General features: G+C 40.5%; 1 protein-coding gene across 1 annotated transcript; it reads right to left on the bottom strand.

Annotated features, from left to right (window-relative positions):
* Positions 1-322: 322 nt before the first annotated feature.
* On the bottom strand, positions 323-19,638 carry wdr75 (WD repeat domain 75). Its single transcript, XM_042001401.1, has 21 exons — positions 19,514-19,638; positions 19,157-19,286; positions 17,415-17,480; positions 17,092-17,191; positions 16,628-16,752; positions 16,455-16,525; positions 14,775-14,891; positions 14,129-14,217; positions 13,792-13,950; positions 13,535-13,594; positions 13,101-13,216; positions 12,839-13,014; positions 12,530-12,690; positions 11,166-11,346; positions 8,706-8,800; positions 5,518-5,613; positions 4,936-5,105; positions 1,910-1,969; positions 1,313-1,459; positions 1,137-1,228; positions 323-953 (listed from the first exon to the last, which is right to left on the bottom strand). The coding sequence occupies exons 1-21, from the start codon at positions 19,597-19,599 to the stop codon at positions 734-736; spliced, it is 2,517 nt and encodes an 838-aa protein (XP_041857335.1). The 5' UTR covers positions 19,600-19,638; the 3' UTR covers positions 323-733.
* Positions 19,639-21,199: the final 1,561 nt, after the last annotated feature.

The raw sequence follows: 21,199 nt of genomic DNA, 5'->3' as shown, positions 1-21,199 counted from the left end.
AGGTAAAGTCAGTCTGATGTTGACTCTTGTCTCTCTTGCTCTGTCCTCTTCCCTTTCATTTACCCTCTTCCTCTGATAATGTCTTCTTGAGTTTCTTTCCTGAATCAGCCATCTTGCACATTCAGAAGTACCCCATGTCGTGTCCAGATACTGGTGTGTACAGATCCTAAAAAGTGAAATGCAACTTCACAAGCTTCCAAACTGCAAACATGAAATTTGCTTTTGCAAGCTCAGCAGGAGTGAAAATAGCTGACAAACAACATTTCATGTTGCATAACACTGACCTGGAAAAATCTCAGAGGAAGAAGTTCTTTGAAAGAACAAGTGGAAAAAAATATTTAATTTCAAATAGGACAAAGACTGCAAACATAACCTAAAGCTGGACAGGAATGGCTTAGAAAACAGTAATGTGAATTTTCTGGTAGGGCAGGCTTTCAGAGTTTTATTTGTGACTCTGCTGTTGCACAACGAAGGCGCTTTTAACGGGAGGAATTTCTATTGTTCAACAGACCATGCAGTCCTGCCAAGGCAGCAGACGCTTTTCCAACATTTGTTTTGGGTTCAATTTTTGCAGTAATCTGCTTCCTCCTGGGCACTGCCTTTTTCCTGTCCTGGAGAAATCCACTTTCACTTGATGGCATCAAACAGTAAAACAATCAAACCAAAATGTCTGCAGGAAGCTTCCTGTAGGCGCCGCATCTGTACGAGTGTCTGTTTTTACATGCAGTGGTTTTCAGGAGTCCAGGAGGCCTGCGAGCCAGCTGTGGTCCAGTTTCTTCACCCTTCTCAGTTCCTTAACCTGAGCTTTAGTTAAGGTGGGGGTGGTGGACTCCGGGCCCCCCGATGATGCCTGCTCTGGTCTCGGGACTCTGGCTTCCATTTCCCCATCTGAATCCTCTTCCTCTTTTTCACTCTCCATTTCCTCCTCTGCTTGTTTGTTTTCCTCCCTGAGGCTGCAAGACAGATGGAAAGAAAAAAAAAAAAAAAAAACATTAACATGACTCAGCATGACTCAGCATTTTCTCAGAGAAAAACAATGACGCCCAGATTTTCCCACGTGCACGTTTAGCTCTGGATCTGATGAATCATGTGATGCTTCAGAGGGCTTTTGCCAAATCACTGTGATGGCCACTGACCTGGGGTCTGTGACGGAGACCAGCAGGGACTGTACGAACATGGAGCAGAGGAAAGAGGTGGAGGGCAGGACGTGGGCCGGGGTCTGCAGAAGCTGTTGGAAAGAAACTCATGTCAAACCACTTTATACCTGTTTCTGTACAACACTAAAGCACCTCTTCACGGTCGAACCACAGACCTCTTTGATGGCAGCAGAGCTCTGAGGCAGAGCCGTTCTCTCGGCAGACCGGCTGCTCATTAGCTCCGGATTTTCATGTGGCTGATCCCGATGTTTCCCCAGCAACAGATAGAATGGTGTCATGGCGACGCTGTCATCAATAGCAAGCTTAAAAGAGGAGGAAGACAGGAAAATGTCTCACATTACAAAGGATGTAAACAGGTTTAAAACAGCAGCTTAGAGGTTCATGTTGAACCTTGATTTAATTCAGCTGCAGTGAAGCTGAGAGAAACAAAGGGAATGCTGGGATACTCTGTTCTTTTCTTCCCAGTTAGGACAAGAAAAGGACTTGAGAACAAAAGCTGCATGAATCCACGGCTGACTTCATCACTGGACAGTTTTAGTACCTCTTGGCTGAAACTTTAGACAAACATAATGGACTCAGTTACACCATGTTCCAGCCTCTGTGCTTCTTCCACAAGCAAACATTATCCTCTGCAGCAAGTCTGTCAGTTATAACACCTTCCACTTTACTTTTTACTGTCAACTTCATACTCACCAGAATGTGATGAACCAAAGTATGTGTCTACCAAATGGGTGCAACCTTCGGGATCTTACCTGTTTGCTGGAAGCATTGAGCCTGTCCTCCTCTGCTTTGGTGGTAAACGCCAGGAGGTCCTAAAAATGACAAACAAGATTTTATCTTGGTTCTACAAATGTTATTAATGCTACTGGTTTTTGTTTTTAACGCAATTTAAATATAAACTATTCTTCCCCTAAGAAAAAAGTTTTACATCAGTTTTGTAATTCAGAGTAAAGAAGTGATTTCTATAATTACACAGTGATTCTCACGAGGCTGATCAGAGAGAAACAGCATCTTAAAGAAAAGAATAAATATGGGACCCCTGCTGGAACATTAACTATGAAACTTGATGTTCAAGAACTTTCCTCTGGTCTTTCTTCATTCACTTTTCTTCCTTAGTGTCAAGTTAAGCAAACTAGCATTATATAAATAAATTAATGAATAAATTAATGAAGCAAAGACAAAACATACTTCAACACTAATGTTTAAAAACATACAGGTGAAACTAAATAAATTAGATTGTGCAAAACGTCATTTATTTCAGTACTTAAACTAAAAACAGAAACTAATATACAGACTCTTTACATGCAAGATGAATTATTTCAAGCATTTATTCAGTATAACTTATGATGATGGCTTACAGCTTATGAAAGCCCAAAAATCAAAATCTCAGAAATTTTGAATATTACATGAAAAAAATAAAAGATTTTTTGAATAAGGAAATGTTGTATTTGGTTTGAGCCTCTTCTGCATGAGTTCCTGCCTCAGTGCAGCGTGGCGTGGATGTTATCAGCCTGTGGGGCTGCTGTGGTGGAATGAAGACCAGGATGCTTCAATAGCAGCCTTCAACTCTTCAGCATCGCTCGGTCTCATGTGTCTCATCGTCCTCTTGGCAATGTCTCATAGATTTTCTACGGGGTTCAGGTCTGGAGAGTCTGCTGGCCAATCAAGCCCAGTAATCCCTGGTCATTGAACCAGGTTCTGGTCCTTTTGGCCGTGTGGGCAGGTGCCAAGTCCTGCTGGAAAATAAAGTCAGTGTCTCCTAAAAGCTTTTCTGCTGAAGCATAAAGTGCTGTAAAACCTCCTGGTAGATGCTGCGTGGACTCTGGACTTAATAAAGCCCAGTGGACCAGCACCAGCAGAGGACACAGCCCCCACATCATCACAAGACCTTGATCTTGGATTGTTGCCTCTCCAGTCTTCCTCCAGACTCTGGGACCTGGATTTCCAAATGAGATGCAGAATTTGCTCATCAGAAACGAGCGCTGCTCAGCAGACCAGTTCGTTTTTTCTTCCAGGTAAGAAGCTTCTGATGGCGGGTTTAGTTGAGGAGCGGCTTGACAAGATGAATACGACGTGAAGTCCAGGTCCAGGATCTGTCTGTGTGGTGGCTCTGGAACTCCAGCCTTAGTCCACTCCTTGTGAAGCTCCCCCACATTTCTGAACGGCCTTTTCCTGACGATCCTCTCCAGGCTGCTTCATCCCTGCTGGTTGTTCCTCCTCTTCTTCCACACTTTTCCACTCAACTTTCTATTGATGTGTTTTGATGCAGCACTTTGAGAGAATCCAGGTTCTTTTGCAATGACATTTTGAGGCTTTCCCTCCCTGTGGAGGGTGTCAGTTGCTGTGTTTCCATTACAGTTTTACACAAAAAAAAAGCTATATTTCTAAAATTTCAACAAAGAGCAATTTCGACTTGCAGATGTTACCATTGAATGCTGTTTAGTGCATTAAACATTCTAGTAAAATCTCATCTCGCCTTACTATCAAGGACAGCAGCTATATTTTCTTTCTTTAATTATTTGTAAAAAGATTTCCATCTCCTGCTGCGTCTACTCATACCATGCCATCTTTACTTGAAATGAACTGGTCACATGACCCCTACTTCACATCCAGGGACGTCTAAATGTGAATAAAGTGTTTCATTACACAATTTACTTCTATATAGACACAACTGAAAAACCACCTCATGGGAGCATTAAAACTTTTTAACAATAACAGAGGTTTTTCGAAATCCATGTGTTTCCTTAACCAGTTTTTTTCATGTCGAGGTGTCCCTGAGCAAGACACCGAACCCCTAATTGCTCCTGATGGGTTGTGGTTGAGCGCCTTGCATGGCAGCTTCCGCCATCAGTGTGTGAATGTGTGTGTGAATGGGTGAATGTGATGTATAATGTAAAGCGCTTTGGGTAAAAGCACTTTATAAATACAGACCATTTACTGTATTTAGGTTGTGTTTATTATGGGGTAATGGAAATGCACCTAATGATGATTTTCTGCACAACTGTCAGGTCAGCAACCTTCCCCATGATTGTGGATTCTACTGAAATAGACTAAGAGACCATTTCAGGAATCCTTGGCAGGTGTTTTGAGAACATTTGTCCCACCCTGTCCTGAATGTATGAGCAGGACTTCTAGATAAACTCTATACTGAACCTGCACAGTCAGCTTTTTCCTACAGAGCAATTAAATCATGGACTCGTCTCCCTGACAGCTTATAAACCAGATTATAAACCAGTCTTCTCTCCGGAAGTAAAAGACATGGAAGTACACTGTCTTGTGAGTGCTAACTGAACCTTTAAATGCATCCCTTCGCTAACACACGTGAATCAAATGAATGGCTTGTTACCAGGCCACTGCAGAGCTGAATGACGCACATGAGGGAATTCAGTCCTTTCACTCAGGTGTGTTGGGAAAGGGACGCATCTAACTGTTGCAGGATAATAGCTTTTGAGGACTGGAATTAGGCCCCCCTGGCTTAAACACTTATTATGCAACATACACAAACATCTCCCTTTTACACCTGAGCTGGTGTTTGAGAGCTTTTACCTTTTCTTGTCTCCAAACAATCATCTTTTTGTTAAGTGTAGATGAATATGAGAGGAAAAGCAGTAATTAAAAGCTGAAGATTCAATGTCACTTTTTTATCTGAACAGTTTATTTAAAAATTGAGAAATTAATGTTTGCAGTATGTTTATAAATCGGGATGTTTTTGTTTGCATAAATGCATTAAAGTCTGGATTTCTTTGCCATCTGCGTGCATGCGCAGGTGCTTACCTACCATGTACCGTGTGATGAAGTAAAGCTGAGAGCAGTTGAGCCACTGGCTGCTCTCCTCACAGCTCTCCAGCATCATCTCCCTTGGGGCGAAAATGGCTCGAGTTACTTTCCCAGAACACACGGCCTTATGGGAAAACAGCGGCAGAGGTTCATTGGGCCTGAACACAAACACTGAAAACAGAGAAGACAGGAGAACCGAACTGAAGTGACGTTGTTTTCTACTAACATGAGTCAGAGCCTGTCACACTGACAGAAGCACAAGACCTTGAAATAAAAAACCTTAAACTTTCAACAGGCAGCTGCTTCTCAGTACAAACACGAGTATTTGCGATGGTACACTGAGGTGACTGCCACTGACAACTCTGGTGTCTTGTATTTCTTAAAACATTCTTTCATTTAGTTTGTCTTGAACAGCTGGAAAACTCAACTGAAAGAAGATATACAAATTATAATTAAAATTTAAATATGATAAATTCTCTGAGACGTGTGCATGTCAGGTCAGATTTTCAAGAACAGCCATTGATGAGATCCAAGAAGAGATTTCAACTCAGAAATACTCAGATGTACTTGTAAATGTACTTACAATCAGTGGCTCCAGCTTGAAAGCAGAAGGCAGCCATGTTCTCAGAGAGGGGGTCAGCCAGCAGCAGGCTGATGTCCATGGACGTGCTCCACTCCACTGCCACACAGGAAAAACAAACAAAAAACCATAAAATAACAGCTTCAGCTCACTTACACTAAATTATACACACTTCACAAAGGCCTAAATTCCTTCACTTTGTCTCTTTACTCAGTAAATCTGAAATTAAACCTGTTAAAAGTTAAAACTTCCAGTTTTAATCTTCTAAAACTGGAAGTTCTTCCAGTTTTAACTCAATTGCAGGGTTTCCCACACAAAGACCAATGCCTGGCGCAGCGCCACAGATCCCGCCCCCAGAACGTAATTTTGAAATATAAAAAGTCTGCAAAAAATAATTTAATAACATTAACATTTATAACACACACAGAGATAGAAGATCAGCCAGCTGGCTCTATAAAAGAAGATTGACAGAACACACAACCGTGGAGAATGATTTTAAGAAGGTTAAAGAAACTGCACTTTTCCTGCATTTTAAAAACTTTTTTTAGAGTTTTGCATGAACGTGGTTCTCTGTGTCTGCACAGCGCTCTGCCTCCTCCTCTCCCTCCCCGTCTTTCCGATAAACATTTGATCGGTTTTTCTGTCGCTAGCATCGTCTCTCTTGCTGAGTTTATTGTTCAGCAGATAAGGGGGAAACTAGCAGTTCATGGTTCACACTGACACACATTTACACAAATGTTTTTGGCTGAACCTTTCGTTAACAAAGTAGCTGACTGGTGGTAGAAACGGTTTATATTTTCAGCGATGCAGGGGCGAGTCTAGAAAAGTTTCAATGGGGGGCCAGACAGAAGCGCTGACCAGGAAAAGGGGGGGAACTACTTAGGCCTAGATTTTAGAAAAGATTGAACTGATCATTACAACTAAAGTGATCATGTAATGTTAAAAAAAATAGTTTAAAAACAAAAACAAACCAAAACAATGAGCCAATGCTATTTTATCAGGTGTTTACTTTGGGTGATGCTGCTGTAGGACTTTTACCACAGCTTCACAAACACTCTTTAATGATAAAAGGAAAATGTGTCTTTAGCTTTTTAAGCCAGATAATCAGTTTTATCAATGTTTCTTCATCAATATTGACTGTTTAACTTTAGCCGTCAATTCTGGTGGTTTGATGACGGATATTACCATGGAGATGGGTGTTGAGATGGAAACATTAGTTCTTAGTTCTCTCTTCTCTAAGCTGAGCTGAATAATTTCAAAAGCTTCTTAAAGCTTTAAGACCATCTCAGCAGGAGACTGAAGAACAATAGATAAACATACACGTGTATGCTTAATATGGCAGCTCAGAAGTTGTGTGTTTGAACGCCACCTGCTGCCCACAACACCGCAACACTCAGTTCCCTTACCGGCGCCAAGTGAGCACCTCAAACTTCTACCTGGTCTGTGGGAAACACTGCAGTTTGGTTCAGAAAAGTTAGTTTTTTCTTAAAGTTGTACATTTTTTCAAGAACTTTAACAGTTAATTGGATTGACTAGTAAAATTGTACCGATTGTTTTAATGAATTTAATAGCTCCTCCTTTATGAAGCATTCCCACCCTTTTAGATCAGGGCTTCTCAAATGGGATTCACGTACCGCTGAAGGTACTTCAAGACGCTCCAGGGGTTCATGAGAAAATTTTTAAAAAGCAGGATAACTTGTCATATCTTTTAGATCTTTCTGACTTAATAGATCTGACCTCAGTTTGTCTCATGAGGTGAGTCAGTTCAGTTGATCAGGATTACTACACACATGTGGAAATGAACATGCATGCAGTGGCGCCGTCAGGAATTTAGGACCCCATGAAAGACAATGACATTGCTGTTCTTTCCATAAAAAAATATATAAATGAATAAATAGGTGCTATCATTTTCCTTTTTGGAAACAGATGCACAGGAGTAGTCAGCATCATCATCGATGCGACGCCTCCGACCTTCGCGGGTGAAGAGGATTCAGGTAGCTTAGCATTAGCCTGTAGATAGCTAGCTTATTTCACCGAACAGGTTCATTTCAACCACTCAAACTGAGCTACACACCTTTCCTGGAGAAAAACTGGGTCACATATTAACACCCTTTCTTTGTCTCTTTCCTTTCTGTCATTTTTTGAAAACCTGATTTTCCTTTCTCGCTGCGCTGCATTTTTAGTGACCGATCCGGTTCTTTCAAACAGCTGTGGACAGCTGTGTGATGCACTATGACAGGACCAAACCATTTCATGCAGTTTCAAGTCGTGCACCTTTGGAATCTTCCTTACTCCCTAAATATAATAAAAACATTAAATAAAACATGCATATATTTTTATTTACACATTTTATGTATTTTATGTAATTATGTAAATTGTTGAAACACTTTTTTTCTCCAGAAATTTCAGGTTCTTCATAATTTTTTCTAAAAGGACAGAACATCTTAATATTGAACTTGTACTTTTTTGGGCTAAAATAAAAAAGGAAAACGTAGAGTTTTGATTTTATAAGTTATTATGCTGTTACTTTACTGGTCCGGCCCACTTGTGATCAGAATGTGGTTTTATGTGGTCCCTGAGCTAAAATGTAAATGCTGGTTTAGGGGTACTTAGCTGAAAAATGATCCTACAGGAGGTAAAATGATGGAAAAAAAATGTGACAACGGCTGCTTTAGAGCAGCAGCTCTCAGCTGCTTGCTTGTGGATTTTTCTGTCAGGTTTAGGTCAGTTTCATGACCTGAACCCGGTCAGGACGCTGCTGCTGCCATTTAAGCACATTCCAGTCATTGACTGCAAACAGTCAGGTCCAGAGGCAGTTGTACGTGCCCATCCCATAATACTCACCACCATGTTTGACAGATGTGAATCTTTCCTTCTTTTTCCACATTCTGGTTTTATCTTAGAGTTGGAGTCGTAACACAGCCTTAATGTTTTTTAGTGTTGATGATGGTAAACACACTGATGTGCGTTGGGACTGGATGCTTCGTTCACTACTTGCCAATAAAGCTGCTTTTCAGTCAATGGATCAATAATCTTTTCAAGCTAGTGAAAAAAGGTTGTAATTCTCTAACAGTCAAGGCAATAATTATGTCAAATTCCTTTAATTACAGCTGAAAGTCGATGTTCTTGTGGTGGTGTACAAAAGCTAAATTTAGAAAAGTTTAGTCTGATGAGCCTGTGAAAGGTCTTACAGGAGCATGTGAGGAGGTTCCAGCAGCAGAGCAGTTGACTGGTGGTGGTTCCCAGCAGATACTTTGAACAGCTCAGTCTCCCAAAACAAAGATTCCTGATGCAGAAAGACAAGGAAAAAAAAGAAATTCAAGTCACTTTTCAAGTCTTTTCTTGAGACTATTAAAAATCAAGCAAACCAAACCCTCACGGCACACATAAATCACACCTTTGGAGGAGCTTCAAGTAAGAACAAGAAAACAGGCTCACCAAGAACCAAAATGTTGAGCTAAATCAGATTTTAAATGCACCTCCTAAATATCATTTCGTAGTTTAAATGCACCTTCATCATGTTGCATATGAAAAGAGAAGAGTTGGAACAACTGACTCGGCTCGGCACATCTATAGGAAGGGGTTACGTAGAGGGCACCAGGCAGCTGTTAAAACAACGGACAATTCTCGCCATCCAGCTTCCTCGTCCTCTTATTCTTATTCAGAGCCAAAATTACCCAGAAAGAGTGTTTAACTGCGGTTCCCTGAGTGTTTGTCTGCTACGAGTTCACGAAACCCGGGACTCACTGAGAGAAATTAACTCCTTCCAGTATTTACCAACCAAGACTTTCTCATGTTTTCACTGTGACATAGATGCTCTAAGTTCACCTAATAAAGAAACCTTTAGTTCCTTTAGTTCCTTTAATGTGACTTATAAGTTTCAGAAAAGTGGTGCAGAAACTTACTTCAACGCTACTTCTGTGTCCTCAGTGACCTGAGGGCTCTTTGTGAGCAGACAAATATCTGCCAGCATTTCTGAGTCTCAGGCGAAGCTGCATCCAGCCTGCCCCCCTCCCCCAGCTAAACAAAGCCTCTGACAGAAAACGCATTACTGGAGCCCCGACAGCAACACACACACTCAGAAACAGCTAATGACAAAGTATGTAAGCAGACGGCTCCAGGCTTTCTGCACTGGTTTCACTGGTGTACCTAACTTTTTCACTCGGATGGAGCAGGAAAAAAAGAACAGGCCACCCCCACCCCAATTTTCAGAGTTGTTCTCAGCACCACATTTCTTTAATCCCTTAAGAGCCGACCCAAGGAAAAATGGGGAGAAAACCTTAATTTTAAACATTTAATCTGAAGTTTTTTATTTAGCTCTTTAACAAAAATCTAAAAATCATTATCAAAAACAATTTTTGTATATTAATCATTAGTTATCATGTCAAAATTATTGTAGTGTATAATTATTCTGTCCACCAGGGAGCAGAAGACGAGTATCAGACTGTATACAACTGGGTTTTGAGCCACGTTTTTACTATAAAATGAAAACTATGTATTGAATAGGATACATGCAGCAGAACAGGGTTAAGGATTGTCTTTTTATCATTACCCATATTGATGGTTAGTGAAATTATTGTGGACCAGAATGACGTTTATCTTTATTTGAAGCATGGAGGTCAAGTGGAAAAAGAAAAACCCATTATTTTACAAAACAAATTTAAAGGTCTAGCTTTACTGGACTAAATATGAATAAACAAATAACCCTGGCAGCCTCTCCTGATAGTAGGTTTATCGACCATTGACATTATTTCCATGGATCCTTTCATGGACAGCCTCCACCTGCAGCTCAAACACCGAGTTTAATGGAGGTCAGTCTGGTTTTCTACCGATGTTTAAATTTTCTCAGCCTGATGCTTCACTGGAAACAGATGCAGCTTTTTCATTATTTTTTTAGGAGGTGCATATCGTTTCTTCATTTTTGGATAACTTCTATTTCTGCCGGCGTCTCAACCTCGGATGAACTTCAGTGGGACACTTGATCTTGTTAGTTCAGGTGACGTCACACAGACGGGAAGCTGGAGAGGTCAAAATTCATTCAACACTCATCTAAATTTCCTTCATTTGGCTCAGTTGCCATGGAAAACTAACCGGTGGGATAACACATCACACATATGAGCAAAATCCACCATATTGCACGTTTTACAATTGATTCCAGTTTGAGTGTCAAATGAATGTCTAATGTCTGAACGTCCAATGTGTCTCAAACCAACACACAACATGACATACAGCTGCTGATCAGAGCCAATCAGAGGTAGAGACCCACCTCTTCTCTGGCTTTTTAGAACAGTGTCATTCTTCTCTGAACTCAGATAAGAGGGAAATAAAGAATCAGCTGACAGATATTTGGGGAGATAAAGGTCCGAAACCTAGAGCCACCAGATGTTAGACACACTGGTGTGACCAAGAAAACTCCCTGCAGCCCTGAAATGTATGAGTGGAAGCGTCTGACATGATGAAGGCCAACGTGGCTGAAAAGACATCAGATTTATCAGGTCTGCGTTAAGAAAACAAAAAGTTTAAACTTAAAAATGCTTTCCTACACAAGCCATTACAAAAACATGAAACCAGCTGCTTAATGCTTCTTTTAACCGCTGCAAACGTAGCCAGGTCACCACTTTCACACTGGATGAACATGTTTATGGTCTGACCTGACAGGTCCTGGCGGCTGGGACAGCGTTACCAGGAGCTCCCAGGAGGTCGGGCTCCACAGGGTCACCACCTCCTGAAAGCTGACGGCCAGCAGAGAGCCGTCGGCTGAGAAGCAGCAGCATTCAGGTACCAGGCTGTGATAGGCCCCGACGAACTCACACGACCAGGAGGGCCCTTCATCTGCATAATCAGAGGAGGAGAGGGAGAGACGGATTACTGAGAGAGAAAGAAAGCCTAAAGCTTAAAATAAAGTCAGATGTGGTAAAAAGCAACAAGGGGAAACTATTCCTGCTGACTGCCTTTAATCCCTAAAACTCCTTAGAAACGCTCGTTTTTGTTTGGTTTTTTGGCCACATTTGGTCCACCTGGGTTTTTTTAACATGTAAAAATATTTTAACTCCATTACCCCAGTCAGCATGCAGACATGTTTCCAGCCTCAGCTGTCAGATTATGAGGCTAAAATGATGTAAAATGAATGTATGAATACATATAAGCAGCATAAAGACCAACCAGAAGAAGAAAGCAGAATTTATTACTACCAGAACTTTGTAGAAATAACACACAGATCAACAGTGACCAAACCTTTTCTCATCTCATCATTCTCTCAAGTCTTGGCTTTCAGGAGAAAAAATATTGGCATTGAAACAAACACACAACAGAAACTATTTCCATGTTTCCACTTTTTCCTCATTTCCAGTTATTCCTGCTACTATTTACCTGCTATCCTCACTAAACCAACTCCAGCTCAGCTGCTTTGTGGCGCCACCGTGCATCAGAAACGTCTTCTTGGCTTTATTCCAGCCATAGAGGAGCATTATTTTTCTTCTTTTCACACACACACACACACACACAGAACTTTCTGCTCACTGGTTGATCTTTGGCTGCTCCTGATTGGACGTTACCGTCATTCTAAGCTCTCTGATTGGTGGTTTCACAATAATTTCCAGGTCAAAACAGAGGTCTACATAGTAGTGATACTGATCTTTTTTTATCATGAAACTGTGAATAATGGTGTTATCATGGATCATTGTGGATTTTGTGGCTGGATTGTAAAGTTCCTGGATGGGATGTAAATGCATGGCAAACTTCCGTAGATCATCTAAAGACAAACTATCCAGCACAATTTACCCCACAAAGTTACACACTACGGTTCCTGATATAAGAGATAACGCTGGGGAGCGTTTTCAGAGTTAAATACACATCACAACCGTGATCTACGGATACTTTTGTTTTCAGCAATCCAAACTGCTTCAGTTTATGCTTAAATACTGTCTGAAGACAGTTACTAGTTATCACTAAAACCCAAAAACTAAGACATCTGATCAGATTAAATGAGTCTTCTTGTCCACGACATCAGGCTTACCCTGCTCTGTGTGGGCTGCTGCAGCCAGCTGCCAGGCTTTGAAGTGTCCATCTCTGCTGGTGGAGACCAGCAGGGTGGTCTGGCTGTTGGCTGCTTGGTCAAAGCACATGGCTGTAATCTGTCCCTCGTGGGGAGCCGAGATGGTCGTGTTCAGCACAAAACTGCATGTTACAGGGTTGTGGTTGAAGATCGAGAATAATAATAATAATAAAAAAAAAAAAAAAAAAAAAAAAACACATTAGTGAATAATTTCCATTTTATTAAGAAAAAAACCCTCTGGACAAGTGTGGGAAGTTGAGGTGTTCATACCTCTGTGTCTGTTCATCAAACGCCCACAGTTTTAAGTTAAGCTCCAGCTCAGCAGCTTTCTGTTTTCTTTCCTCCACCGTTGCCAACCAGCTGCCAGAGGCGTCGAACGCTGCTGTGACCACCTCGAACTGCTCCAGGCCTGATTCATTAATGTACTCCTGCTGGACGATGTCTAGCTGTGAAGAACGAGGGAGAGGAGAGACCTCAGGAACCGACGGTAACTGCAGCTCACTGGGGAACTGGTGCCATGTGAAAGGCTTACGTTGTACAGCAGTTTGTCTCTCTGGAGCGAGTAAAACTGAAGGTGTCCTGGTTTTCCATTCAGCACCAAAGCTTTGCTGCGTGGATCCACAATCAAGTCTGTCCTGACATTTTCACCTAAAGCAGGACAAAGAGAGTTACCCTTCTCTTCCCCCGAAAAGGCAGTCATGTATACTAAAAGTGAATAATCCACATAAAACGTAAACTTTAAAACTAGTTTTTTGCTTGTAGATTACATTAAAGACTTATAAATTGGATCCTTCAGTCAGACTAAATGATAAAATATACTGAGGTTTTATTTAGTGTTCAGTATGAAGGGGCAGCTTAAAGGCCTCCTCTTGGATAATAAGGACTCATTTCCACAGTTGTTTAGGAGACGTACAGTTTACTGTTTATGATCACAAAATGCTGCTTCTACCTGGAGTCTGCACTCACCTTTGACCAGGCCCTGAATGACAGCCGACACTTTAACACAGCTCTGGATGATCATGATTTCTAAAGGAGACACGGAAGTTAGTTACAGGTAAAATCTGAGATCATCCAATCTGAGAGGATGGAAATCAGTATCAGTTAATGTCACAAAAAGAGCCAATAAAGTCAGATTTTTACTGACAGTCACCAGCTGCTTCCTCCAGCTTCCACTAGTCATCAGATTCATGAAGAATGTGTGATGCAGATTTACTGCTGCTTACTGTTGTCAGTGTGAGAGGTGCAGAACAAAGCTCCGTCGGGTGAGACGGTGATGTGTGTGATGGCACCACCCAGGCGGGGCAGGAAGTCCCGCTGGCTTTCTTGGTTGTATCTCCACTGAACAAGTACCGACTCCAAACCTCCACTCAGCAAGTTGGTGCCTGATTAAAACAACAACACACACAGATACACACTTCTGGTTTATAAAAACGACTCTTAAAAATAACAAATGTAAAATTTTAAAGGGGATTTCTTTCCCCAGTAAGACAGGAAATATATCGCATACTTTGTCAAACTGAGCGGATTTCATATATCTGGAGAGAAAACTAGAAACGATACCTTCTGGGGTGAAGCACAGCGAGCCCACAGCATCGTGGTGCCAGTGAAGGGTGGAGTATGTGTACTCCTTGTTGTGGTTGAAATTTCTCCTGAAAGAATAGTTGGGAAATAAAGTTTCTGCAATTCAATGATGAACCTATGAGGAATCAAAAGGCTATAAATCAATAAAATTAATAAAGTTAATAAATAGAATTAAATCAAATTCTAATGAAATAAAATTGAAATTAATTTAAAACTACATTAAAATTACACTAAAAATTGAATTAAAATCAAATTCTCATTCAATTTAAATAAAATTAAATTAAAATTGAATTAATTTTTTTCAATTAAATGAAAATATTAAAAATCTAATTAAAGCAAAAAGATCAAATATATAACAAAAAACAAATATCCCCCCAAAATATACAGCTAAATATACTAAATCAAATGTTATTAAATCAAATGAACTCAAGCAGATTTGCAGAACATGAAACTGAACCTATGAAGTTACAAAATCATAAACTTTCTTTCACATGATTCTGGAGGAGGGGAGGTCACAGGTTCAGCTATCAGCACACAACAAACAAACAGCACATGATTACACTAAATAAGAACCTGCAGCAAGCGATGTGTGTGTGTGTGTGTGTGTGTGTTCAAGGTGACTGACCACAGCCGGATCTTGCCGTCCTCGTGCCCCGTGGCGATGCAGTCATCTCGTGGGTGGCAGGCGACGCATGTGAACTTGTTCCTGGCTCCTTTCTTGTTGCTTTCTTTGAGGAAAAACCTGTTTACCACCATAAGTTTAGTGTTACTGAGCATGTTTGTAATTTTGTAGGTAAATCTGGAAATAACAACCAGCAGGGCTGCATGCTTTACTGACTCGATTTAAATTGATCATTTTTAGGCAAGGCATGAAGAAGAAACAAATATGGGTAAAAACAGCCTGATGTTGCATTAAAAAACTGCTGCTGTAAATGACCCACTTAGAGGAGCTTAAAGATGGGAAGGGGATATAAGGAGAGACTAGGTTACAGGTTGTAAAGAAGATTTCCACCCTGTCCGTGTGTCAGACACTCTAGTATACAATTTAAGGTTGTACATCGTCTGAAGGATTAGGACGGACCTGGATCCCACATGTGACCGGTGTAAGACAGAACCAGCCACGCAGTTACAAGCAGTACGTTTAAATGTCAGCTCTGGAGAAAAACTCCTCCAGTGACAGCTGCCTCCACTCAGTATTTTCATCTGGAACTAACCTGCCTCTGTCTGAGGTCTGCCTGGAGAAGAGAGTAGCTTTCTACTCTCTGTATTTTAATGTCAGTCATGAAGGTGGTACGTGGAGAGTCTGACATTTTCAGAAATTTGAGAACCACTGGTATAAGCACTTGAGTCTGAACAAGTCTCTGTCTACTCCCCATCTTGTTCAGCCTGAACTGTTCTTCAGAAAGAAAAGCTAATGATGACGATCAGCGCACAATACAGCACTCTGTCCGTAATTCAGTAATTCAGGATAAACAGGTTTTCCTGGTTAGGGAAACGCTACCATGGACGTTTGTTCCTTCATTTAAAAACATAAACATGCTGCAGTTGAGCATCTCTCTGTTTTTTGTCCATATGTTGGTAGCTAAGGTCTTTTGTGCAACTTATTTTGAAGAATTCCTCAAATACATGGTCAAGATAATAAAACCATCTAAAGACAGGATCTAAGGTGTTTTGTGCAACGGGTTCATGGGCTAGATCAGCGTTTCTCTGTCCTGGTCGTCAGGAGCTACTACCCTGCATGTTTTAGAGGTAACCCTATTTTAAACCTACCTAACTGTCCAAACGTATAAGTTTGCGTTACGGACTCGTTTGACGGCACAGTGACATCTATTATGTGCAGTTCTGGAGCGTCGCTGCCCAGCAGCGTCCTGAGGCTGAGAAACTGCACTTTCATCCAGGGCGCTGCGTGACGCTACAGCCCAGTATCGCTTTACGCAAAGAAGACATTATCAAACGAAGAGTCAGAGAGTGCAAGACAAGAGTCAACACTGTCTTTTACTGTCTGGAGAGAGCTCACAGCACAGGCAGGAAGCAAGAGGGACGCTGCATGGATCGGGGGCACGTCGCTGAGAAAACTGCAGAAGTTCTGTAGAGCATCTTTAACACACCTGAATGAAATGATTGATTCTTCTAACAGGCGTGCAAATAATTTAATGAGGACGTTTATTAATCCGAGTCAGATGTGTTGGAGTAGGAACACATCCAAAACATGCAGAGCAGTGGGTCCTGAGGGCCTGGGTTGAGAAACCCTGGTCTAAAGAGTTGTACCAAAAGTTTACGTTACTTTAAAGAAAAAAAAGTGAACCTGAAAGACTTCTGCTTCTTGAAGAAGTAGATCTCCAGCTGCAATTCTTTAGCTGAAACCAGATATTCTCCCTGTAAAAATGACAATATGATAAAAACCATGTCTGAAGGTGACAGTAGACCAGAAAGACTTGTTTAAAGTGCAGCTTTAAGATGTCCTGGTGAGAAGCGTACCAGTCTACCAAAGGCGACGGCCTCAGGGTTGGAGCTGCAGTTGTTGAGCACAGCAGAAAGCTCTCTGGCCTCCACCAGCTGATCTCCACACTGCGGCAGATGTAGCGCAACCAGCTGGAACAACTCTGCACATAAACACACACTGTGTCACACATCAGCCTCTCACACCCTCTCACACAATGACCTCTAATCCAGTTTCATCTTCCAGCATGTTAAACATTTCCTGTGTGTGGCGACCCCTCACACATACCGGACACGAGCTTATGGTCCGATGTGAAGACTCGGGAATGTTAAGGATCAAAGCAACATGTGCAGGAATTTTATTATTTATGAAAACACAAAATTCCAAGTTCAAAGTTAAAGTAAAACAAATGAACAAGCACTGAACATTTAGAGGTTTTTAACACATCAAAACGTTGGTGCCTCATGTCCCATCAAACCCACTCAAGCCGATATCGACCCACCTGGTCCTTTGTTACTTTGCCTCTCAGTAACAACAAAGAGGACCCCGTCATGGTTTGCAGATCCATATATGGAGTAGATTGGGTGGCCGATGACATAAGTCTGAAACCGATCAAACAGCTTTAATACATTACTGAGAAAACACAAGCTGGGTTCTGTCTTAAATTCATCTCTACCCTCTTTACCTTTGATAGAGCTGTTTAGTTGTTTATGGAATTGGGTATTAATGTACAAGTAAACAAGAAAAAGCTTAATGATGACTTTGATTCAACCTCCTTTACATGGCTACTTTAAGGTTAAAAAAAAGAGAAGAATCTAATCTTACCCTTATGAGGATGCCGTCTGTAAAGTCCCAAAGTCTGACAGTGCCATCTGTTGAGCAGGAGTAGACCTGCAACACAGCAGAAAAACATCCACACTATTCTACATGTACATGTACCGTGATCCACTGAAGTAAAACCTGAAACTGGTGCGGCCGAACGTGGTTTCATCATTTCTTCATGGATGCACAAATATACCGTACGTCCACTATATGCAGAAGCAGTTCTGTTGACTATCCACACATTATCATGAACTTTTACTGTGTAGCTTTTTCCTTCATTTCCACATAGAGGCAGCCTTCTGTTATCTACTAACATGCACATCCATCCACAACACGTCAAGTATACCCCAGTTGGGTGTTAAACCCCATCTTTCTTGTACCTTGTAAAAATCATTTGTTTACATTTCTTTTACACAGATTTAGATGTTTCAGCTCCACATTCAGTTTGTTCCAGTCTCACTCCATTAATGTCTATGATAAATCCTTCATGTTGTTCATAGTCACATGCACATGCATATATATTATATATTAGTGCACGGCAGTGTGGCCAAAAACGTGGTTACTGCCAAAATTCTCCTACTCCTAGTGTATGCACCTGATACCATCAGAAACATCTTATTTTGGGACGATAATGTTTTAAAAATCCTGCCAGAAAATCAATAGTTGAATTTGAAAATAACATTTAATTAAACAAACCAGCCAAATGAAAAGAAATCTGATGGATCTGATTAGATTCCACCAGATGAGTTTCTAATTGGATCAAGAAAGGTGGAGCAAAATCTTTAAAGAATCCGATCAGGACTAAAATGTAAACAGGAACACATTTAATCTGACTGTCTTTTGGATGTAATGATTATGTCCTCTCTCACTCTTAATGTTAAAAACCTCGCATTCAGGTGACATAACGGATTTTTATGGAGGAAAAAAACAAAACTTGTCTGTGATGATCTCAACCTCTTTGGTTGTAGACCTCAGAACAATTCATCATACAGCTGAAATCCTGATCAGTAAACTAAGTAAGGGTTTTTATCTCCAACCAATCTTTGCCTTTGGATTTTGTTCACGGGCTTCTGGACTTCTTTCAGAAGTCGGACAGCTTAAATGAAGCTAGAAAACACAGTTTTCCTGCCTGTTTCTTTTAGTTTTTTTTTTTTTTAGTCAGCAGTTCCAGTACAAATCTGCAATGGATTATAAAAAAACTACAAACATATATTAAACTTTCAAATTTCACGGAGCACCATTAAATCCATCATCACAAAATTAAAAAAATGTTGCAGCACCACAAACCGACAAATACCAAAAGACTGCTGCACAATGACCCTTAACATACTGATGAAGGACTAAAGGCAATAAAACCAAATACTGGCTTCTTCAGCTCCTGTGTTAACGTGCAAAATCCACAATATGTAGTCGTTTTCATATCTTTATTTTAATTCTACAATATAGAGACAGCATGTAAAACTGTTCTGACATGTCCTCCTCTCCAAGTATTTCAGCTGACAAGAAGTTTTTGATAAGGCACTTATTTCTACATCTACCAATTAGAACAAATGTTTACAGCCATTAACAAACTAACAAACGGGGATTGGTGAGCTGTATTAGAAGGCCACGGTGTTAAGTTACAAATAAACATCAGAGAATTACACACACTTTGTAGGACTCAGGTCTATGATGCTTTTATACGGCTTGAAAATTCCTCCTCAATGCAAGCTGCAGTGGTGTTTAGAGCAACTGTGAAGATGTACCTGCAGATGGTTGGAAGGTCTGAGCAGCACACCTGTCACCAGGTCGGTGTGTCCCCGCAGGTCATGGATACACTCCTCTGTGGAGGTGCTGAACACCTTAACACTCTCTCCTGAAGCACACAACAGGAACCTGCAGCAGAAACCACAAACAGATGGTCAGTTTGTCATTAATTGATTCATAAAAGGACAAAAACAGAAACGTAGTTATCAACATAATGATAAACAGCTAACAGGCTCAAACAGGTAACGCTACAAGCTAGCACCGGCGTTAGCCGTATAGCTAATAAACACTGAAAGAACCGCGAGGCTCTCTTCCACCAAACATTACACACTGTCTCACTAAAAATGCATACTAACCTTGAATCATTACTTATGACAGGCTGCCTGAAGTTAATTTTACTGCCACCTCGATGAACCACGCGGATTTCAGCGTGTTCAACCATGTTTTCACCAGTCAACTTCCACCTCTGACTCCGCCCCGTTTAATCCGCTGCTAGTTCTAACCACTTCATAAACGGCTTATTGCCCCATGTTGGACGGGAGTGGTACTGCACCCTATTGCAGGCTTTTAGAATAACACTTATGTCGATTTCAGCATATCCCAATAACAAACTCTTATTTTAAAGACAACTATATTACACTGTGTTTTTGTAGTTTACAAAACTATTTCCATAAAATTGAGATGCTGCATAAAATGCAAACATATTATGCAAAACTATTTGAACTCTTTTTCTTGACTGAAAAAATATATAATTAAAAATCAAATATGAACCATCAAAACTTTTAATCCAGAATCCAAGATTTTTTTATGTTTACCACTGTGTGGCATCATCTTATCAGAAGATAGATAGATAGATAGATAGATAGATAGATAGATAGATAGATAGATAGATAGATAGATAGATAGATAGATAGATAGATAGATAGATAGATAGATAGATAGGGAAATGTATAGTACACAAAAATACACAAACTAAATATTGCCCTATTAATGTCAAATTAAATATTGAAAGTAGAAAAATAGAATAGATACACTTAAGAGCACTTGTGAGATGATAATATAATAATAGTACACGTAACAGTGTAATAATATTAGTATATAATGGTAGCAGCAACAGTATATACTGCTAATAATAATAATAATAATAATAATAATAATAGCTCTAACCTGTCCTCTTTAACCCCCATCTGGTCCAGTAGACAGTCCTTTTTCTTGGTTCTGCTCCTGATGGAGGTTTTCCTTCCTGGTTCTGCTGGAAGTTTTCTTCCTGTTTAAGGAAATTTTTCCTTTCCGCTGTTGCAGTTCAGGATAGAGGATTAAATCAAAGAGAAGATTCTATGCAATCTGTTGTTTTTCTTATCTATGTAATATCTAGCTAGGTATGAATCGATTTAAATGAACTCAACTATTATAAGTTGGGCTAATTTAGATCATATGATGGATTTGTTTTAAATAGATTAGAACTGGATGACAATGAACTTTACTGAATTGGACTCTGTCTGTAAAAGTACCGTGAGATTATATGCTATATAAATACAGCTAAACTGAATTGTAGCTGTTTCTCTCGCTTTTATGTACACTGGTGAAGATTTCCACATCTTAGCCTCTGAAAGACTGTGGGATGCTCTTTTTTAATTTTTTTTTAACCTGTCCTGTCCACCATCTTAGCAAGCTGAACGATAGTCTGGTTGCTGTGTTGTGCCGAACAAATTTGCTTTGCCAGCCCCTCCACCCCATCCATTAACCCCTATCCACCCCCTATAGCCCCACACTCACAGCCTCCCCTGCCCATAAACACTCCCTATCAAACAACCACAGCACACATAACCCTCCACCATGCCCTGTGGGAGACATCCTCAGCGGACCAGAGGACGGGGACGCTCTTTTCATACTCAGTCATTTTTTTTTTTTTTTTTTTTTTTTTTTTTTATTATTCCTTTATTTAACCAGGATAAAAACTCATTGAGATTAAAAATCTCTTTTGCAAGAGTGTCCTGGCCAAGCAGGAGCAGCACAGTTACAACAATGGATTACAGCAGCAT

The sequence above is a fragment of the Melanotaenia boesemani genome, chromosome 12 (assembly GCF_017639745.1).
Source record: "Melanotaenia boesemani isolate fMelBoe1 chromosome 12, fMelBoe1.pri, whole genome shotgun sequence".
Taxonomy (NCBI): Eukaryota; Metazoa; Chordata; class Actinopteri; order Atheriniformes; family Melanotaeniidae; genus Melanotaenia; species Melanotaenia boesemani.
The sequence above is the reverse complement of the archived record's forward strand: the minus strand, read 5'-3'. Positions and strand labels throughout refer to the sequence as shown.

Bases quoted from the DNA above. Each gene is read 5' to 3' on its own strand.
- wdr75 (XM_042001401.1), bottom strand. From the start codon at position 19,599: ATGGTTGAACACGCTGAAATCCGCGTGGTTCATCGAGGTGGCAGTAAA. The intron at 19,287-19,513 runs GTTAGTATGCAT...TTTCTGCTGCAG, and splicing joins GTCATAAGTAATGATTCAAG to GTTCCTGTTGTGTGCTTCAG. The intron at 13,015-13,100 runs GTAAGCCTTTCA...CGTTCTTCACAG, and splicing joins GAGACAAACTGCTGTACAAC to CTAGACATCGTCCAGCAGGA.